This window comes from Ursus americanus, chromosome 31 (assembly GCF_024610735.1).
Source record: "Ursus americanus isolate L20-20 chromosome 31, mUrsAme1.1.p, whole genome shotgun sequence".
Lineage (NCBI taxonomy): Eukaryota > Metazoa > Chordata > Mammalia > Carnivora > Ursidae > Ursus > Ursus americanus.
Window position 1 is genome coordinate 19,536,769 of NC_142157.1, and position 22,562 is coordinate 19,559,330.

Genomic DNA, 22,562 nt, shown 5'->3' on the forward strand with positions numbered 1-22,562 from the left:
TACTAGTCAGACTGAAGATACCTTAGTATCTGAAGGTGTAATGCAGTTAACATGACAACCAGAGAATACTCAGGGCCTAAAGAACCAAGTCCAGTATTCTGTTTAAATCCTATAGTTTTGGAACTGGGAGAAAACTTTAAAATAATTTACCACTTCCCATGTAGAAGGTGTACTATGGGTTATAGGAAGGAGTAATTTAGGCAACATAAACATTTCAACTTTGTAGTTACATTTTATATTAAAAGTAGAACAAAAATATATGAGTGGCACATCAAAACCATGCTTTCATGAATATTATTTTCTTAGGAGAAGGCTAAGAAAAAGAAAGTCTATTTAAAGATAAATACATAAATAAAAGTAATAGTAAACATAATACATAGGTCCTAAAATGTGGGGACAGCCTATAAATGATAGAAGCTTGGGAAAGACTGAGTTCAGCTTCCTCACTTTATACATAAAAAAAATATAGAATATCAAAATAGTTTTCTTCCTATTATTCAAACCCATCTTCCTGGATTTTTGGATCTCTGTTATTGGCATTATCAGCCATGGAATTGCCTAAGTACAAAACCTCAAATCAACTTTGACAAGTGTTTTTTTTTCTGATCTCCTGTATTAAGGCATTCAACGACTGTCTAGATTCAAGAATTTTTAATCTCTTCTAAACCTCTTGAGTAAGCTTATGTCCTAAAAGAGTAGATCTTTTCTAGTCTCATGCTCTGCCTTTGTGTGTGTGTGTGTCTGTGTGTGTGTGTGTGTGTGTGTGTGTTTTAAACACAGATATGATCCTGTCATTCCTCTGCTTAAAACACTTTCCTGGCTGTTATCAATTAAGGTCCTAGCAGGAAATAGCTTGACATACTTGAATTGGAAAACTGAATGTTTGATCAAGTGAACGTTGGCAGAGGTATGGCAGAATGTAGAGAAACAGTAAGAGATGGTGCAGTAGACTGGGCCAGTCATCAGGCGTGTTCTCACCCTAGGCTGGAAGGGGGAAGAAGAGGAATACTGCAGAAGTTAGCAGTAGTATGCAGAGGGGCTTTTGACAGTCCAGTCACTTCCAGCAGCTAGCTGGAACTTCACTGCAGGAAGTAGCCAGGGTTATGAACACCCAGTCCTTCTCTTTTTCCTCCCCCAGTGTACCCCACATTGGCCAAACATAACATAAATTCAGATGACAAGGGATCGCATTGATGCAACTGATAAAAGCCAAGTCTTCAGATCAGCCTTCTCCTCTTCTCCATCCTGTTTAGTGAAAAAGAGTGGAGGGTGGATCTGAGGGGACAGACAGCAAATAGCCAGCACTTAAGCTCTGTATTTTTCTTAAGTGAATTGAAATCTCCTGAGTACACATTCAAAACCCTAATCACCTCCCTACAATGTACTTTACTAAGTGTAATGTATTGCTCCCCCTCCCATATTCTATAGCTGTGTCAGCCATTTTTGAAACTACTAGTGTCCACATTTTATTTTTTTAACCCCCTTTCCTCGTCTTTGTCTGGTTTCTTTGTCCTTCAAGTCCCCATACAAATGCTGCCTCCCTTTTGAAGCCCTCTTCATCCATCCATGTGAACTGCTAACTCCCTAGAATGCCTCCATGTGATGTTTCAAGACTTTCCTTGTGTACCACTCACCCCCCTCTTAAATGAGAGGAGATCTGGCTTCATGCAATCCCTGGCCACAGTAGGGAGTGGGACTCTTATAAACGAGAAGCAGAAATGTGACTGTCTTGAGACAAATGCTCTTTTCCCTCTACATACTCTGTGGGCCTTTTCTGCTATTTTGGGAAAAGAACACAAAGATTAGGATTAGGGGCAAATTATCAGGGAACAGACGGCATAGGCTTCTCTTTAAAAGAGAGAAGAGAGGGGAGGAGGAGGAATCACATGTGGTCCAATACCATTTTTAAGGGGAGGATTTTGAAATCCTGTTCTCAATTTCCCTTTTCTAGCTCAAAGCAAACATTTAGCAAGACTGGCAGAGCATGGGGAGAGACACAGGGACTGAGACTGGGGAGTTAGGTTCCTAGATTTTAACAGCTCTATTTCTTGTGGGCAAATGCACACAAATGGAGAGAGCAAAAGTTTGTCAGCGTTATGAGACAACCTTGGTTGTTGCTGCTAGTGGTTGTCTAAGGCTAAGTACTAATTTCTGGGATCAGGGCAGACTCACTAGTGACGCTGTAGCCGCAAAAGCAGCTGATTGCCTTGAGACACAAAGTAAGGTGAAGTTTTGGGTTTTGCTAAGGATAAATATTCATTGCTGGGCCCAAGTTAGGCCTATCCAGGGATCTTGAAGTAGAAAAAGTAGCTACATTTCTGCCTCCAAAGCTCCATATTATTACCCAAGGTGTTTGCAGTAGCAAAGGGTCTGGTAGAGAGAATATAGTATTATAGGGATAGATAACTGTATTTGGGGGCCAGGGCCACTCATTCAAGCATCCCAAACAACAAGAACCCCTGTATCTCCCATGGGGTTATAGGCAGCTGGTTCAGCTGTGGAGATCCTAATCACCTTCTTTCTTATCAGAAATATGAACACCAGTCATTCTCTTGATTAATCCTTCCTTCCACTTTACCCCCAGAATATTTTGGTTTACATTTCTACTATTAACACTCATCATAGTTAAACATATGTTATGAGTCAGAAAGCAGGGTATCATCTTACATATCTTTGAGCTCTCTCAAGACTAGGACATAGGACATCTTAATAAATGTTTGTGGAGTTGAATCATGAAGCATTCCCAAGATCACATTCAGGTCTTACAATTTCCTACTGCACAATCTTTCCACTGTTGTACACATTTACAATCCTGTGAAATTACTTAGAAATTTCCAGATGCAAACTTAAAAAAAAATCCTCACAGGGACATATCTTATTTCTTAGCATAACTAAATGAAATATGTTTATTTTCAACTTTTATTAAATTAACACAATCTTGCCACAGTGCAGCATCATAAACAGCTATTTATTGCCAATTTTTCCCCAGGCAAAGAAGATACAAGCTAAAAAGCAGTGGGTATTATATGGCTTCAGGTAAGGTAAGAATAAATAGTCTACTATTTATTTATATCCTTTATTCTTAATTTCTAGGTATATGTTTGATGATCACATCTACTTTTGATTACTGAAACAACTCTAGAAGGCTGCCATGTTTGTTACTTCCTCTAAAGCGTCATGAGTTACAATCCGGTGGATTTTGGGCCATAGGGAGAGACCTTTCAGGATGACCCCCATCTCCACACTACAGTGCTTTGCTTGTACAGAGTCCCTGCAGCAATGTTTGTATATTGATCCTACCCCAAATCTCTCCCATGGTTGATTTGACCAGAAATGGGATCCTGACCCCCAAGTGGGCTAATCAGAAGGTTTTCCTTTGGAATAAGTAATGGGGACAAAAAGACAAAGATCTAGTTTCTCCACATGTCTAAAGACATGATGGGTAACTAACACCCCCTTCTAGGCAGCGGCATTTTGTTATAAAGAAGGGAGTAGAGGAAATCTATGTTCAGAGGGAGAATCACCAGAGAAGCAAAAAGAAGTAGAGATAAGAGGCAGATGAATACCACTGGCTCCAGCCCTTCCCAACCTCATTCATTGTTATCTTTGAGCTCTGGGAAATGTACATTTTTACCGTAAATTCTTTATTTTGATTAAGCTAGCTTGAGGTGTTTTCTTCCCCTGCAAAGAGTCCTCACTAATATATTTGGTAGCAAGTAGCTAACAGAAGGGTCACAGAGTGTATTATAAAATCTAGGAAACAGATCTCTAAAAACAACTTTAAGAAGCTTATTGTTGTGCTTAGTATTGTCTGAGCATGCAGTGCTCCATCCTGTGTTTTTTTTTTTTTAATAATAAAAGTTTCTTTTAAGTCACTGAAGTGCTTCTTATGCTACAGATCCTTTTTACAAAATCTAATGAAAAATCTTAAGGTTTATTTAAAGAGAGAAACAAATTTCCTGCTTACGTTAATTCCTGTATATTTCAATTTTGATTATTTTCAGGGTGAATCAGAAGACTTAAAAATTTGATGTGCAACATTTTTATTTAAATGTAGACATAAGCAGTGTTTTTGGTAATGCTCAGAAGCAATAATGGTCAATAAGGTATAGTTAGTCTTCAGTAGTCCTGCAGTGGATACCCATTATGCATTCAGAGCTAGATACGGGGCATGAGAAAAGGACTGGTTAATATGGAAACAGTTAAGTAATAATACTACATAATAATGCTGTAACTGTCTTCCTGAGGACAACATTCTGACAGCTCAGTGACTAAATCTGAAGGAAAGCCAGGATGTTTTTGCTCGGTATCAAAAATATGTGGGTTTGGATAGCTCTGTCGGGCAGCGGGTGTGGAAAGCCATGTGTTTTGGGGGAATGGTGAGACTTTTCCAAAGAGTAGGGGGTGGAAGGGTAGGGATGGTGGAAAGTTAAACTTGGTGCAGTGATCTTTGAACATTGCCATTTATTTCTAAAATAATTTAGAAAAAAAAACTGTGCTTCTCCTTTTATATTTTTAAGTTAACATCTAAAATTTTTATTGTAAGTTTAGTGGTTGCAAAGGATATAATTTCTGAAATATTTTATGTACGTTCCATAAAATTATTGAATTTGTCTGCCATGAAATCTAAATGACAAAGTCAGTCCTGCTGTCTACTGAAATCAAACTTAATTTTCAGAAAAAGACTGACTTCATTGTTCAACTCAAATAGATACGGTAAAATGTGTTCTGTGGCAATCATCTCAATTAATTTTCAAATTCTAAGTGGGAAAGTGGGGGGAGAGAAAAGTAACTTGGCAAAAGATTCCTGTCTTGCTTCCCTTTCAATACTTTTTAATTCAAGTATCTTGGTACATGAATCCCTTTTGGGGGGGCTGCATTCTTAGATCATACCCCTATTTGCCCCCCCCAGGGGGGCCCCGTATAATTTATTTTGATGAGATTGAGGATAGGTGTGAGGTAAAGAGGACACCTGTGAAAAAAAAAAATGAGAAAGGAGAAGCAGTAGGCCAGATGTACCTTTTTCAGTCAAAAGAATACGTTAAATTTTAATGTCTCCTTGAAACTATTTATGTTGCATACCTTTGAGAAGTCTCTGAGACCTCAGGTAAGCATCCTCTAGTCAGGAGACCCTTGGTAGAGGGAACGGGGGCAGCTCCAGTTTTGGCCTGTCTGGTTCCTTTGAGGGGCTCCTCTCCTCAGTCCCACAAATGAGAACTTCACCATTGTGGCCTCTGGGGCAGGATGTGTAGTGAGCAATTCAGGAGATCATTAACAAGACTGAGAATACAGTCTTGAGTGATATTTCTGTTGGGCAGTAATAGGGAATAGAACCTTTTGAGATTTTGGAAGTCAGAAGAGAAGGTACTAGAGAGAGGAAAGTGGACAGGGAGGTAAATCAGAGGGTCATAGACAGAGATGCTGTCTGGAACCTCAAGTGTTGGACCTTGCCCGCCTCTTCTAGGAAGCAGAGACTAACGTTTGGGTACTTGATTGAGTGAGCTATTTCAAGAAAGTCATTTAAAAACGTCAAAGTGCTTTTCTTCTTTTACAGTCCTTTATTTCTACCATGTTCTATCAGTCATCCCTCGTTCTTGGTCCAGTTCACATATCTTGGGCAAATTTCGTAAATATATCATCACTTTTAATGATTATAAGTTAGTTTTTAATGATTAAAAGGTGATCCAATCCACTTGGTGGATTTTTTTCCACAACAGTGGAAAGTACAAGGTGCCAAGTAATATCAGATTCTAACCTCAATTTGTGTCCTGCTCCTACCCCATTGCAAACTCGACATTTGACCATAACTACTACTTAGGGTAAGGAAGAGGGTGAGGGTCATGATCTGGTTTTGAAACATCCCCCTTTTCTTGAGGCTTAACTCTCTGGTGTAGACACTGAGAAAAGGGGGAAATGGCTCGCTGGAATATTCCTAATATCTAGTTAGCTATCATTAGTAGGGAGCCCCTCCTCCCACCCCTCACTATTTGCACAATGCATTTGTGTAGTTCTGACTTTTTTGGTGGACTTCTCCTGTCATGGAGAATAAATAATAATAAAAAAATAAAAATAAATAAAAAATAAATGAAAGCTAGGTCAGCTCTTAGCTCAGTTGGGCCCCCCAGTGCCCTCTCCAGGAGACGCATCACCTCAACTAAACTAGTAGCTGCCTGAGCAGCCATGTAACTCCTAATTTGTCTCTGTTCTCTGTGCTTCCTCAAGTGGACTGAAGAAGGAAGCTCTAGGTTCTCTTCCATTCCTTTGGAGGATCATGCATAACTGGGATGCAGCTAAATCCCTACTGCCCTGTCCTGTCCTCTTACTGTTCCCCGGTATATTATACCACAGATCTTTTAAGGCCAGTGAATGCAGAATACTCCCATGGCTATCTATTTTTAGAACACTAAACCAAAAATTATCTTAATGTCTGTCTGAAAGGGTACATATGTAAAATACTCTTAATTAGAACTTTTCTTTTTCTACAACTTTGCTCTAATGAGGCCCAGGAAGCAGATTTTGCAGATTTTTCACCTTTTTTCTGGACGTCACCAATCTGAACTGTTGACTGTCTTGGGCGCCTCCCATCATTTGCTGTTTGGTAGTGCTGGTGATGGTATAGCTTTCCCCTTCTTTGTTGGAATGAGGTAAAACTTCTTACCATAAATATTGAACTACCTCAAAGACAATGACTCCAAGAATGCCTTTTCCTCTTTTCTTTCCAGTCCTTTCCTTAGGGTAGACCAGAGAGATGAAAGATTGGGTGATGGCAAATAAGTGGTTCTGCTTCCATTAGCAAGCCTCAGTGAGCAGTGTCTGATGACCCCAATTATTGGTAGTCTTCGACAGCTCTTCAAAATGTGTGGTGCTCGGAGCCTCTTATTTGAGGAATGTAGCCAGTTTCCCTCAGTTTCTTGTGAATCTTCTGCAAGAGGAGTTATTGTCACCTAATAGTCCTGGTGTGTTCAGATAGGTGATATAAGTAGTTATGTCTAAGCTTTTCATCTTAAATAATGAAGTTACCCTTTATTTCTGAGACTCAAAGGTAGGTTCTGGAATATGCAAATAACAGATATTAATATTTTGTATGTTAAAGTCAACGTATCTAGAAACAAATTCTATGTAGAAGTCTAGGAAATGGTTGAAAGCATAGTACAGATCTGGATCTTGGAACAGAATTTCAGTAATACTGAGAAAGATATTTTGAAGCCATTAACGTATAGACAGCATGAAACCTTGGAGATGAATGACATCTCCCGTGGCGAATGTGTAGATGGGAAGGGAAGCAGATATAGAAGGAAAGTATAAAATTGGAGGACAGAAATGAGAGAGAGAAAGAAGGGGCAGTCAGGCTGTGGTGTAGTGCAACAGCATTTGTCTGAGAGATCTTTCCATAGCCCCCGTGGTACAGACTGTCCAACACATATCTGCAGAAGTGAAATTTAGGGTTCTTTTTGAATATTCTCACTGGTTGTGTTAATATGACAACTTGTTCACATACTGTGATGATTAATTTTATGTGTCAACTTGGCTAGGCTATAGTGCCCAGCTGTTTACCCAACACTAGCCTAGATGTTGCCGTGAAGGTATTTTTAGGTATGATTAACATTTACAATCAGCCAAGTTTCAGTAAAGCAGATTCCTTCCATAATGTGGGTGGGCCTTTCAATCATTTAAAGGCTTTAACAGCAAAGATTGAGGTTTCTAGAGGAAGAAGGAGCTCTGCCTCAGGGCTACAATGTAGAAATCCTACCTTTGTTTCTAGCCTGATATATCTGATTGGTGGATTTTGGACTCAACCCAGCACATCAACTCTTGTTTCAGTTTCCAACTTAGCATCCTGCCCTACAGGTTTCATGCTTGCCAGCCCCCATGATTATATGAGCCAATTCTTTAAAATAAATCTCTATTTCAATATTATTAATATTTAAATTATAATTAAAATTATTTCATTAGTATTATGTATAATTATTATATAAGTATGATATAATCTTATTTATAGAAATGTTTATCTTAAGATATCTATCAAAATGTATTAATATACTTAATTTGTCAATATTCTATATATTTTAATATATTAAGATATTTAAAGATATACACACACAGAAACTACAGAGTAATCATTTCTGTTTCTCTAGAGAATCCTAATACATCTGTGCATTCTAGCACAAAATTATATTTCACTTAGAAGCTTTGTATCTTTCTCACTAGATTACAAACTGCTTTAAGTCCAGACTGCTTCTCATTCATGTTTGTATCCACATTGTCTGATCTATTTTAGGCACATAAGAAATAATTACAGAATTAATAGATGAGTAAGATCTTCTTGATAGTAATAGATTGAAGATGCCATTTTTCTTTCCTGATGAACACCATAGATCTATAATAACTGCCTTAACTGATGATATCAAAATTGGTGTCTGCTAATTACCATGATTGCAGGCTGGAGATTCGAGAAGAATTCATCAAGTATACAAAAAATTGGCACCAAGGAAAATGCAGTTGTGCAGTATTCTGTGACACTTTGGTATTGCTGCAGATCTAAATCTTTGACCACAAATTCTGGCATGCAAGAGATGATGCATTTCTTTTAATTTCTTAAAATGTCATTAAATCTTATTCTGAGACGTTCTCTTGCTCGGTTCATGGAAAAGTCAATCATTTTCATTATCAGGGTAACCTGTATCCCATATGGGTTATAGGAAGACGGATATTGGGCAGGAAGCTCCCAGGATCCTGGATGGCAATGTAGATTGTAAGCTCTTCTTTCTTTTTGTTACGTTTGGGTTTGGTTTTTAATTCAAATATGAAGAACATAATACAGTATTAAGTTTCAGGTATACAATATAATGATTCAAAAAATTCTACACATTTCTCAGTGCTCATCAAGATAAGTGTACTCTTAATTCCCTTTATCTATTTCACCCATTCCCCACCCACCTCCCCCTGACAAACATTAGTTTGCTGTATATGAGTCTTATTTTTTTGGTCTTTTTTTGTTTTGTTTATAAAATTCCACCTATGAGTGAAATCATATGGTAATTGTCTTTCCCTGACAGATTTACATCACTTAGCATTATATCCTCTAGATCCATCCATGTTGTTGCAAATGGGAAGATTTAATTCTTATGGCTGAGAAATATTACATTGTGTGTGTGTGTGTGCGTGTATACACACACACACACACCCCACATCTTTTTTTTTTTTTTTTAGATTTTATTTAGAGAAAGAGAGTGACAGAGGTGGGGCGGGGGGGAGAGAAAGAGACAGCATCCCAAGCAGACTCTGCACCGAGTGCAAACCCTGATGTGGGACTTGATCTCAGAATCCTGAGATCATGACCTGAGCTGAATCAAGAGTCAGACACTTAACTGATGGAACCATGGAACCACCCAGGTGCCCAAATACCACACATTCTTTATTCATTGATCTGTGATGGACACTTGAATTGCTTCCATAATTTGGCTATTGTACATAATGCATAGAGGTATGTATATTTTTTTCAAATTATTGTTTTTGTTTTCTTTGGGCAAATGCTCACTAGTGGAATTACTGGATCATATGGTAATGCTATTTTTAATTCTTTGAGGAATCCCCATACTGTTTTCTACAGTGGCTCTACCAATTTGCATTACCATCTACAGTGTATGAGGGCTCCTCATTCTCCACATCCTTGTCAACACTTGTTATTTTTTCTCTTTTTTTATTTTAGCTATTCTGATAGTTGTGAGGTGATATTTCATTGTGGTTTTGATATGCATTTCCCTGATGATTAGTTGGTGTTTACCATCTTTTCATGTGTCTTTTGGCCACCTGGATATCTCCTTTGGGAAAAATATTATGACCTGACACTGAGGTCAGATCCTTTGCCCATTTTTAACCAGATTGTTTTTTAGATGTTGAGTTATATAAGCTCTTTATATATTTTGGATGTTAACTCCTTATCAGATGTATCATTTGCAAATATCTTCTCCCATTCAGTAGGTTACCTTATTGTTTTGTCAGCTGTTTCCTTTGTAGTGCAAAAGCCTTTTTTATGATACAGTCCTAATAGTTTAATTTTGCTTTTGTTTCCCTTGCCTGAGAAGACATATCTAGAAAAATGTGTCAAAGAAAGCACTGCCTATGTTTTCCTGTACAAATTTGTTGGTTTCAGGTCTGACACTTATCTCTTCAATCCATTTTGAGTTTAATTTTGTGTATGGTGTAAGAAAGTGGTCCAGGTTCATTCTTTTGCATGTAACTGTCCAGTTTTCCCAGCACCATTTATTGAAGAGACTGTATTTTTCCAATTGCATATTCTTATCTCCTTTATTATAGATCAATCGACCATATAAACATGGTTTATTTTGGGGTTCTCTATTCTGTTTTATTGATCTCTGTGTCTGTCTTTGTGTCAGTAGCATACTGTCATGGTTACTACAGCTTTGTAGTGTATATTGAAATCTGAGGTTGTGATATCTCCCATTTTCTTCTTTTTCAAGATGACTGTGGCTCTTTGGGGTCTTTTGTGGTGTCATATAAATTTTAGGATGATTCTAGTTCCATTAAAAATGATATTGGTATTTTGAAAGTGATTGCTTTAAATCTGTAAATTACTTTGGGTAGTATGGACGTTTTAACAATGTTAGTTCTTTCAATTCATGAGCATGGAATATCATTCCTTTTGTTTCTGTCATCTTTAATTTCATTCATGAATTTGTTAAGAGTTTTCAGAGTAAAGTTCTTTCACCTTGGTTATATTTTATTATTTTTCGTGCAATTGTAAATGGGATTATTTTCTTAATTTCTCTTTCTGCTACTTTATTATTAGTGTATAGAAATGCCAGTTTCTGTATGTTAATTTTGTATCCTGTGACTTTACTGAATTCATTTGTCAGTTTTAGTAGTTTTTTGGTGGAGTATTTATGGTTTTCTATAGCTAGTATAGTGTCATCTGCAAATAGTGAACGTTTTACTTCTTTGTTATGCATTTGGATGCCTTTTATTTCTTTTCTTGTCTGATTGCTGTGGCTAAGATTTCCAGTACTTTGTTGAATAAAATTGGTGAGAGTGGACATCCTGTTTTATTCCTGGTCTTAGAGGACAGGCTCTCAGGTTTTCACCACAGGGTATGACGTTAGCTGGGTTTTGTTTTGTTTTGTTTCATATATGTCCTGTATCATATTGAGGTATGTACCCTCTAAACCCATTTTATTGAGAGTTTTTATCATGAATGGTTGTCATACTTTCTCAGATGCTTTTTCTGCATTTATGGAGATGATCATATGGTGTTTACCCTTCCTCTTGTTAATGGGATAGATCACGTTGATTGATATGTAAATTCTGAACCACTGTTATCTCTGAGATAAATCTCATTGGATCATGGTGAATGATTTTTTTAATGTATCATTGGATTTGATTTGCTATTTGTTGAGGAGTTTTACAACTATGTTCATTAGAGAGATTGGCCTGTAGTTTGTTTGTTTGTTTTGGTAGTGTCTTTATCTAGTCTTGGTATCAGGGTAATGCTGGCCTTGTCCAATGAATTTGGAATCTTTCCTTCATCATATGTTTTTTGGAATAGTTTGAGAAGAATAGGTATTAACTCTTCTTTAAATATTTGATAGATTTCGCCTTTCAAGCCATCTGCTCCTGGACTTGTGTTTTTTGGGAGTTTTTTGATTACTTATTCAATTTCATTGGTAGTATTCAGTCTGTTCAAATTTTGTATTTCTTCCTGATTCAGATTTGAAGGTTATGTGTTCCTAGGAAATTATCCATTTCTTCTAGGTTGTCCAATTTGTTAGCATGTAATTTTTCAAAATCTCTATTATTGTATTTATGCAGTTTCAGTGGGTATTTCTTCTCTTCATTTCTGATTTTATGTACTGAGTCCTCTCTCTTATTGGATGAGTCTGGCTAAAGGTATATCGGTTTAGTTGATATTTTCAAAATATGGTACCTGGTTTCATTGATCTCTTGTGTTTTTTCAGTTTCTATTTCATTTATTTCTGCTCTAATATGTATTATTTTGTTCCTTCTACTGGCTTTGGGCTTTTTCTTGCTCCTTTAGGTGTAAAGTTAGGTTGCTTATTTGAGAATTTTCTTTTTGAGGTGGACCTGTATTGCTATAAACTTTCCTTTTAGAACAGCTTTTGCTGCATCACAAAGATTTTTGGGCCCATTTGCTGTTTAGTAGCATGTCATTCAGCCTCCATGTATTTGTGTTCTTTCCAGATTTTTTTCTTGTGATTGATTTATACATTCATATTGTTGTGGTTAGAGAAGATGAATGATATGATTTCAGTCCTTTTGAACTTGCTGAGACTGGATTTGTGGATAACAAGTAATCTGTTCTGGAGAATGTCCCATGTGCCCTTGAAAACAATGTGCATTCTGTTGTTTTTTGGATGGGGTTCTCTGAATATATCTGTTAGGATCCATCTAGTCCAATGTGTCATTGAAGGCCACTGTTTTCTTGTGATTTTCTGTCTGGATGATTTATCCATTGATGTAAGTGAGGTGTTAAAGGTCCCCTGCTATTATATTAATGTCAGTTTAATCCTTAATGTCTCTTAATAGCTTTTTTATGTATTAGGTGCTTCCACGTTGGGTGCATAAATATTTACAATTGTTATATTCTCTTGTTAGATTGTTCCCTTTATCATTGGGTAGTATCCTTGTCTCTTGTTACAGTCTTTGCTTAAGGTTTATTTTATCTGCTATTAAGTACTGTTACCCAGCTTTCTTTTTGCTTCATTTGCATTGTAAATTTTCCATTCTTTGCTTTCAATTTGCATGTGTCTTTAGGTGTGAAGTGAGTCTCTTATAGGCAGCATATACATAGGTCTTGCTCTTTTATCTCAATCACCCTGTGTCTTTTGATTGGAGTTTTTAGTTCATTTACATTCAGAGTAATTAGCAATAGGTATGTACTTATTGACATTTTGTTACCTGTTTTATGGTTGTTTGGGTAGTTCTTCCTTGTTTCTTGCTCTCTTGTTGTTTGCTGGCTTTCTTTAGTGATATACTTGGATTCCTTTGTCTTTATTTTTTTGCATATCTGTTACACGTTTCTGATTTGTGGTTACCATTGGGTTGATGTATAATAGTCTATGCAGATAGAAATCTACATTAGTTGATGGTTTCTTAAGTTGGAACCCATTCTAAAAGCACAAAATCTCCCCCCCGCCATGTTTTATGTATATGATATACTTCTTATCCTTTTATTTTTTAATTCCTCGACTAATGTTTATTGATATAATTGATTTTACTGCTTTTGTGTTTTAACCTCTGTATTCATGTTATATGTGATTAATCTAGGATGTACGTTTGTTTATTTATTCTCTATACCCATCTTGGAGCTTGAGCTCACAACTCGGAGATCAAAAGTTGCATGCTCTTCTGACTGACCCAGCCAGCTGCTCCAAATCTGGTACTTTTTATTCCATTTATATTTGCTTATGAAAATTTTCTCTTTTCAGATTCATCTTCTGTTTATGACATTTTCTTTCCAGTCAGACTCTATTTTAACATTTCTTGTGTGACTGGTTTAGTGCTGATAAACATTTTTAACATGTGTTTGGGAATTCTGTATCGGTCTTTGTATTGTGAGTGATAACCGTGTTGGATAGAGTATTCTTGGTTGTACGTTTTTTCCTTTCTGCATTTTGAATAGATCATGCCCTTCTCTTCTGGCCTGCAAAGTTTCTGCTAAAAAAGTAGCTAAGAGGCTTATATCTGCCTTCTGTTCTCTTGTTTCTTTTAAAATTTTCTTTTTATCACTACTATTTCTTTCTCTTCTTCTGGGATCCCTGTAATGTGAATGTTATTATACTTGATGATGTTGTTGAGTTCCTTTAACCTATTCTCAGTTTTTATTATTCTTTTTCTTTCTGCTGTTCAGCTGGTTGTTTTCCATTATTCTGTCCTCCAGGTCATTGATCTGTTTTGGTTTCTCTAATCTATTCATTTTATCTAATGTATTTTTAATTTCAGTTATTGAGTTCTTCATCTCTAGGTCTTTTTTTATGTTTTCTATCTCTTTGTTAAAAGTCCCACTGAAATCCTCCACTCTTTTCTCTAGTCCAGTAAGTTCTTTATGATCATTACGTTGAGTTCTCTATCAGGCATATTGCTTATCTCATTTTCCTTTAGCTTTTTTTGCTGTGCTTTTGTCCTGTTCTCTCATTTGTGACCTATTTTTCTGTCTCATTTTGTTTAAGTCTTTGTGTTTATTACTCTGTAGTAGGAAAGTCAGTTATGTCTTCTGATTTAAAATTAGTGGCCTTACAAAGAAGAGGTCCTGTGGTGCCTTTTAGAGCACTGCTCCCTGTTCACCAGAGCCAGTAGCTGCAGAGGTGTTTCCTTTATGTATTGCATGCACCTTGCTGTTGTGGCTGAGCCTTGTTTGCCTTCTGTCCAGTTGGCTGAAATGCCCTCCATTCTCTTTTTTGGGTAGGGTATGGTCCTTGTGCTGTTAAGGGGCCAATCCATGGGCTTTAAGTTGGTTCAGACCAAATGCCTGCCACCAGCCTGTTTGCTGGGGCTGTGGTAGCACCAAATTGTAGGATGCTCTTCCTGCATTGTTCCCTGAGGAGTTTTCATTGGTGAGTAGGGTCTTCAGTGAGATCAAATATCTGCCCCCAGTCTGTTGGGGTTGCAGTGACCCTGAACTACAGGGCTTTTCCTGTTGTGCTGCTCCCTGTGAGGTTTTTGTTGGTGGGTGGTGGTGGCAGTTTGATCAGATGTCTGTCCCTAGTCCCCTGCTGGGGCTGCAAAGTGGTGTGTATAGTTATTTTCCCCTCTCCCCAGGGCAGGAGTCACTTTGGAGTGGTGCTTTTCACTGTTGTAGTTGATTGCAGGATGATACTTGTCAGAAGCTGCTATGGGGGGGGGGCTCCTCCCCAGTGGAGCATGTTGGATGGGATGGGTCTGCAGTATAATGCAGGGCATGTGGTGTTAGCAGGGTAGGTGGAGAATGTTACTGGTTCCTAGCCAGGCTACCTGTAGAATGAGTTTTGATAGTCACTGCTTTGGAGTGACTCCTGCCCAACTGGAAGGCTATGATGAGGGTGGATCTGTGGGGGATGGTAGATTGTGGGGTAGGGTATACAGTGTTAGCAAGCTAGGTAATGAGTGTTCATGCTCATTCTTGAAGGTGTCTGGTGGTCTAAACTGGCAGGGAGGAGAAATGTTACCTGCCAGCTCTTACGTTCTTGGATAAGTCTCCTAAAAATCCTTGCCCTTGTAGCATGCATTCTGAGATTAGTAAAGAAATCTACTTCATGCATATCCCAAGTAATTTTCAGATTGCTGCTGCTTTGCTATATTTTGGCAGGGTTGTTTGTTATGTTCTATTTTTAAGGCTGGGGGCTCAGTTTCCTATTGCCCTCTAGCTCTTCCAGAGTAAAATCTATTGATTTTTTAGGGTACCCGGTTTTAAGCTCTGCTGGTTATAAAAACTCCAAAAGTTAAGCCCCACTGGTTTTCAGAGCCAAATGTTATGGGAACTTGTCTTTCCAGTGCAAGTTCGCCCATGTCTGGGGTGCCTGGTGTGGGGTCTGTTCCTTGCCCGGCTTCAGAATTGTGGTGTCCCTCCTGTTTGTGGTTAATCTTGTGGGAGTTTGGTTCTTGACTGTTTCTGTGCCCGTCCTACCATTTTTGGTGTGGCTGCTGCTCTGGAATTAACTGTACGGGGTCTGCTCTGCTAGTCTTTGGGTCATTTTCTGGGTTGGCTGCACTGATGTGGCTGTTACCTAGGTGTATCCATGGGAGGAGGGGAGCTTGGGATCCTCCTACTCCACTATCCTTCCAGGCTGTCTCCCTCCAGTAACTGGGTCTTCTTAGTTCTGCATGAGTTCCTTTGGGTACAGCAGCTCCTGGTCTCTGTTCTGTATATTACCTAGAACCTAGGAGCCTTGACCTGAAACACTGATGTTTAGAGTTCACTGGGAGGGCCAAGAAAGCATCTCTTTTGCAGTTCTGCCGCCTTCCCTAGGCACCACCATCAAGTGGGACACTCATCCCCTCATGTCTTTTAATCTGTGGAGAATGCCACATTCCTTTCTTGTTGTCATCAAAACTGTTCTTAACATATGTGAAAAGTAAGCTTAAGGCTTTTTGCTGAAGATAGAAGAATGATTATTGTTAAGTAGCTCCTACATTCTGCCCAGAAAGAAATAAATCCACAAAGCATAGAAACACTAAAGTTACCTCCATGTAAATGGAGTGAAAGAAAAATAGAGCAAATGAAATGTTTTAGAAAATTGTTCTGCCACAGTATATTTTATTCAGCAAAGACATCACTTACCTGACTGGTACTTTTCTGTTTGCAAGAAAACACACAACGGTGACTGTAATATGAATCATCAGGAAAGCTAATCCAATGCCCAGGAGAGTCCATATATCTGGAATTTCAAACCAGTTAAAAAGACAGATATGCAGTGAAAAACATTTAAACTCCAAATTCAAGCAATTATTTAGTCACAATGTCACCTACTATTCTGAGTGTATGTGAAATCTGCTGGGGAAGGGTTAACCTTGATGTGGCATCGATTTCCTTTCCATCCTTGTCCACATCTGAAAATGAGATAAAATGTGATATTTAAATTAAAAAAAAAAGTAGAAACCTATTTTAGCAGCATTATAATGGAATAAAATGATGAATGTCAATAAATAATGGTACAAGGAATGTGGGTATCTTTGATAAGAAACTGAAAATATTAAATGAGAGCAAAAACAAAATTAAATTTTATTATTTTCATAATTGTGTAAGATTTTTAAAAATATCACCTTCTTGATTTTTATCTATAAGGTGGGAACTTGGCTTTCACATGCTCTTTTCTTATTTTCAGTATTGATTTGATTTTTTCCAGTATCCAATCCAATATTACTTTCTTGATCCTTTGTCTCAAAGCTAAAACCTAGTACTTTTGTCACTAGTGAACAGATTTTTTCAATATTGATGGAAATATTAAAATTACAGATTTACATAAATCAGACAGTATATTTTTCACAATATCGGGATGATCCTTCAGGTACATAGATTTGAAACCAGGTTAATAACCTCATTGGATATACCTGCAATACTACTATGACTTAATTAACTGCTTTATTTAGGGATATCATAATGAAACCTAGAACACTGGGAGTATTTCCTTTATGGTTGGCTTTCAGAACGTTACAGAAATGGGGTTAGCTTCTACCTCAAAGGGAAATCAGGTTTATTTTTAAGCAGTAAATATGTCAGATTTTTCTATTATAGTATGTGTTTGGATGTGAGTGTGAAAGCTTATGTATTCATAGTTTTTTATCAACAATAACAGGATACAAATTATTTGTATTTATGTTTTGTTGAATTTTCTGCCAAGTTCATAGTACATGCCACAAAATAAGATTAAAAAGTAGCTTCTGAATGCATGTGCATTGAAGCTGTGTGTTACAAGTAGTTCTTCAGCACACAGTTGTATTTTCCTCAGTCTTTTTGAATTTGAAAATTTGAATGCTTTTAAATAAATAGCTATTTCTGCACAAGAGCAATAGCTTCTTTAAATATAAAAAGCTTGGATTTTCAAGAAGGTCCATAAGAATGCCTTCTTTCTGGGACACCTGGGTGGCTCTGTAGATTGGGGTGTCTGACTCGGTTTCGACTCAGGTCATGATCTTAGGGTTATGGGACTGAACCCTACATTGGGCTCTGTGCTCAGCAGAGTCTGCTTGTCCCTCTCCCTCTGCTGTTACCCCTGCTTATACTCCCTCCCTCTCTCTCTCAAGTAAATAAATAAAATCTAAAAAAGTAAAATAGGGGCACCTAGGTGGCTCAGTCGGTTAAGCGTCTGCCTTCAGCTCAGGTTGTGAGCCCTCCATCAGGCTCCGTGCTCAGCAGGGAGTCTGCTTCTCCCTCTGCAACTCCCCCTGCTTGTGTTCTTTCTCGCTTGCTCAAATAAATAAATAATTAAAAAAAAAATAAAAAAGAATGCCTTCTTTCCTTCACAGAACTAGAACAAATAATACCAAAATTTATATAGAACCACAAGAGACCTTTGAATTGCCAAAGCAGTCTTAAAAAAGAAGAACAGTGCTGAAAGGTATCAAAATCCTGGATTTCGAGATATACTGCAAAGAAGTAGTGATCAACACAGTATGGTACTGCCACAAAAATACTAGGACAAATGGAACAAAACAGCTCAGAAATAAACCTATGCTTATATGGTCAACTAATCTATGAAAAAGGAGACAAGAATATACATTGGGGGAAAGACAGTCTCTTCAATAAATGGTTCTGGGGAAATTGGATGTGACACGCAAAAGAATGAACCTGGACCTTTTTCTTACACCATACACAAAAACTCAAAATGGATTGAAGATCTAAGTGTGAGACCTGAAACCATAAAACACTGAGGGAAACATAAGCAGTGATTTCTTTGCACTGGCCTTAGCAACATTCTTTTAGATAAATCTCAGACAAGGGAAATAAAAGCAAAATTAAACTATTGGGACTACACCAAAATAAAGCTTAAAAAAAACAACAACAACTTTTGCACATCAACAAAAAGGCACCTAATGAATGGGAGAAAATATTTGCAAATGATAACATCTGATAAAGAATTAATATCCAAAATATATAAAGAACTTCTATAACTCAACACCAAAAAAACAGTCTGGTTAAAAATGGGCAGAGGACCTGACCATTTAGGTCCTCACTATTTTCATGACATTTTTCTAAAGGAGACATCCAGATGGCCAACAGATAATGAAAAGATGGTCGAAATCAACTAATCATCAAGGAAATGCAGGTAAAAACCACAGTAAGATATTACATCACACCTGTCAAAAGGGCTAGAATCAAAAAGACGAAAAATAACAAGTATTGGCCAGGATGTGGAGAAGAAGGAACCTTGTGCACTGTTGGTGGGAAGGCAAATTGGTACACCTACTATAGAAAACAGTATGGATTTTCCTCAAAAAAGTAAAAATAGAAATATCTTATGATTCAGTAATGCCACTACTGGGAATTTACCCAAAGAATACAAAAACACTATTTTAAAAGATAAATGAACCATTAAGTTTATTGCATCATTTAAAATATCCAAGACATGGAGGAAACCTGTGTCCATCATAGATGAATACATAAAGAAGACATTGTGTGTGTGTGCGCGCGTGCACGTGTATAATGGAACGCGAGCCATAATAAGAGTTGCCATTTGCAACAATATGGGTATACTTAGAGGGTATAATGCTAAGTGAAATAAGTCAGAGAAAGACAAATACCAAACTATTTCACTCATGCGGAGTATAAAAAATAAATGAATAAGCAAATGTCAGACTCAGACCTGTAAGTAAAGAGAACAAACAATTTTTGCTAGAGGGGTGGGCCATAGGGAATGGGCAAAATGTGTTAAGGGGAGAGGGTGAAACGTGGGGAAAATTTTCCTCATTTTTTAAAAGTAAAAATGTAGGACAATTTGTTTTGATATCTCTGAAACTTTTTTTTTCTTTCCACCCATAAGATGTTTTCTTTGTGATTCCTCAGTTAACATTGAATCTACATGCCAGTTTTTACATGTACAGACACTGTGTGCCTAGAGATGGGGGACACTTTTTCCTCCTGGGTTATTTTGGCTCCTTTAGATTTTGAAGTTCCACTCCACTGGCATCAGATTAGAACTGCAGCAATATTTAGGCAACTTATAATTTTAGACAAATTGTAGGTGCTTGAATGTGCCTATTAAGATAAATTCCAGGGGCGCCTGGGTGGCACAGCGGTTAAGCGTCTGCCTTCAGCTCAGGGCGTGATCCCGGCATTATGGGATCGAGCCCCACATCAGGCTCCTCTGCTATGAGCCTGCTTCTTCCTCTCCCACTCCCCCGGCTTGTGTTCCCTCTCTCGCTGGCTGTCTCTGTCAACTAAACAAATAAAATCTTAAAAAAAAAAGTTTTAAGATAAATTCCAGTGGAAAATATCTTGGAATACCAGTGAAAAAAACAATGGGAGAAATTTCCAGGTAAGTTGGCAGAGTAGGAGGATCCTAAGCTCACCTCATCCTATAGATGCTAGTAGATAACACCCATAAAAGTATAAATGACCCAGAAAATGACCCAATGACTGACAGAACAGACTCCATAGCTAAATGTAGAAAAGAGACCATTTTAAGGAGGACAGGAAGGGCTGAGCTCGGGTTGGGAGCCAAACTGACCTGCAAGTGTTGTGTTTTGAGGAGGGATGTCATATGCGTGGAAGGGAGAGGAGCACACCAGACACCGCAGACACAGGGGAACCTCACTGGGAAGACAAATCCCCTTAACATTTGGCTTTAAAAACCAGAGGGTCTTAATTTCATGAGTTTTCATAATCACTGGGGCTTAACACCTGACTTTAAAAATTAGCTGGTTTACCTGTGGGAGAGCCAGAGGGCTATAGGAAACTGAGTCCCCACCCTTAGAGCAACCAGCATAACAGCTCCTCTGAGATGCAGTATAGAAACAGCAGTTTGAAAAACACCTAGGGCATACGGGAAGATTTATATACTAATCTCAGAACATATGCTAGAGGGGCAGGGATCTCTGGGAGACCATTCCAAGAACCAAAGAGGAGGTGGCACTATTTCCTTGCACCCATCCCCCAGCCTAGATACAGGGTACCTGCAGCAACTGGTGCAACTTGATTACTCTCCACCTAGCTAGTGGCCTGACCCCACCCGCTCAAACCAGTCCTCAACAGTTTTCCAAAGCAGCCACAGGTCTCCTCCCACAGAAGACCAGTACAAATGTGCTAACACCTCCAACCCTGCCCCTCCATTTTCCTGCAGACCCGCCTCCTCTGACCTGGCCTTGGCAGGAGTTTTCTAAAGCAGCTACAGGACGACTCCTACAGTAAGCAGACTTGTGCAAACCTTGCTAACACTGATATACAGCCACTGTGTTTTCTTGTGGAACTGCCCCATTCAATATGCCCTTGGCTGGAGTCCATCCAAAGCTGAACCAAAGCATAGCAGTGTGCAAGCGGCCCAGATAGGCACTAGCACCTGAAAATGCTGAAAGTGACTCCTGCACTATGGAGAGGGAAAAAACAGAAAACACACATGTACCAGCTTGATTATAGCCACAGCAGTGGGCTGGGGGTAGACATCTGCTCCGAATGCAGGCTGTGCCCACCAATGAAAGCTGCTCTCGGGACGGCGTTGGGGTGCTGCTATGGCTCTGGAAAATGCGTGGTCTGATCCAACTCAAGCTCAATGTGGCCCCAGCCTGGCCCTTTACTAGAAGGACCAATCGCTGCCCACAACAGGAAGAGAGCCATTGTAGCCAACTGGAATGAAGGCAAATGTGGCTCAGATATAGTGGTAGGGTGCAAGCAGTACTCATAGGATACACCCTGAAGTGTCGGGTTCTGGTGAATGGGGGGCGTTGCACTGCAAGGCACTACAGGACCTCTTCTTCATAAAGCCACTACTTTAAGAGAAGGAGATGTAGCTGAATTTCCTAACACACAGAAACACTAAGAGTGATTTACACAAAATAAGGAGACAGAAGAATATGTCCCAAATGAAAGAAAAGAAAATCTCAGCAAGAGAGCTAACTGAAATGGAGATAATATGCCTCATACGGAATTTAAAGTAATGGTCCTAGAGATACTCTATGAACTTGAGGAAAGAGTGGAGGATCCCAGTGACACCTTCAACAAAGAGTTGGAAAACATAAAAAAGAACCAATAAGAGATGAATAAATAAATGAAATTAAAAATACACTAGAGGGAATAAGTAGTAGACTAGGGGAAAGAAAATTATGGATTTTCTGGGAGAAAATCCTGGGAGACAGAATAATGGAAAGCACTCAAGCTGAACAGGAGAAAAAATAAAAAAATGAGAAAAAATTAAGGGAAGTGAGCGACACCATCATATGTAATAACATTCACATTATAGAGATCCCAGAAGGAAGAGAGAGAGTAAAGGGGGTGGAAAATTTATTTAAATAATAGCTGAAAACTTTCTGAATCTGGGGAAGAAAACAGAAAACCAGATCCAGGAGGCACAGAGCCCCCAGGAAAACTAACCCAAGGAGTTCCACACCAAGAGACACAGAAATTAAAATGGCAAAAAGTAGTGACAGTATTTTAAAAGCAGCAAGAGAAAATAAAACAAAAACAAAAATCAGATACCTACAAGGGAAACCCCATAAGGATGTCAGCTGATTTTTTTTTTTAGCAGAAATTTCGCAGGCCAGAAGAAAGTGGCATGATGTATTCAAAGTGCTAAAGGAAAACAAAACAAAACCTAAAACCAAAAATACTTTATCCACCAAGGCTGTCATTCAGAATGGAAGAGATTGAAGAGTTTTTCAGAGAAACAAAAGTTAAAAAAAAAATTATCACCATTAAACTAGCCTTACAGGATATATTAAAATGGGACTTTTTGATTTGAAAGGAAAGACTGCAAACAGCAATGAGAAAAGTCGGAAGCACAAAAGCAGTAAAATTAAGTATATCAATAAAAATCAGTCAAAGGATTCACAAAATGAAAGAAGGTAAAATATGACACCATATACCTAAAATATGGGGAGGAGAAGAGTAAAATTTTAGTGCA

At 38.2% G+C, this 22,562-nt stretch overlaps 1 protein-coding gene across 4 annotated transcripts in view; it reads right to left on the reverse strand.

Annotated features, from left to right (window-relative positions):
* LOC123785611 (MAM and LDL-receptor class A domain-containing protein 1) overlaps positions 1-22,562 on the reverse strand; it is a 660,266-nt gene that overhangs the window by 22,448 nt on the left and 615,256 nt on the right. For all 4 annotated transcript variants that reach the window (XM_087857640.1, XM_087857642.1, XM_087857641.1 and 1 more), the window contains 2 exons: positions 16,481-16,560; positions 16,292-16,388 (listed from right to left, as the gene is read on the reverse strand). In XM_087857640.1, the coding sequence (XP_087713766.1) occupies positions 16,292-16,388; positions 16,481-16,560 (177 nt within the window). The remainder of the gene's footprint in view (positions 1-16,291; positions 16,389-16,480; positions 16,561-22,562) is intronic.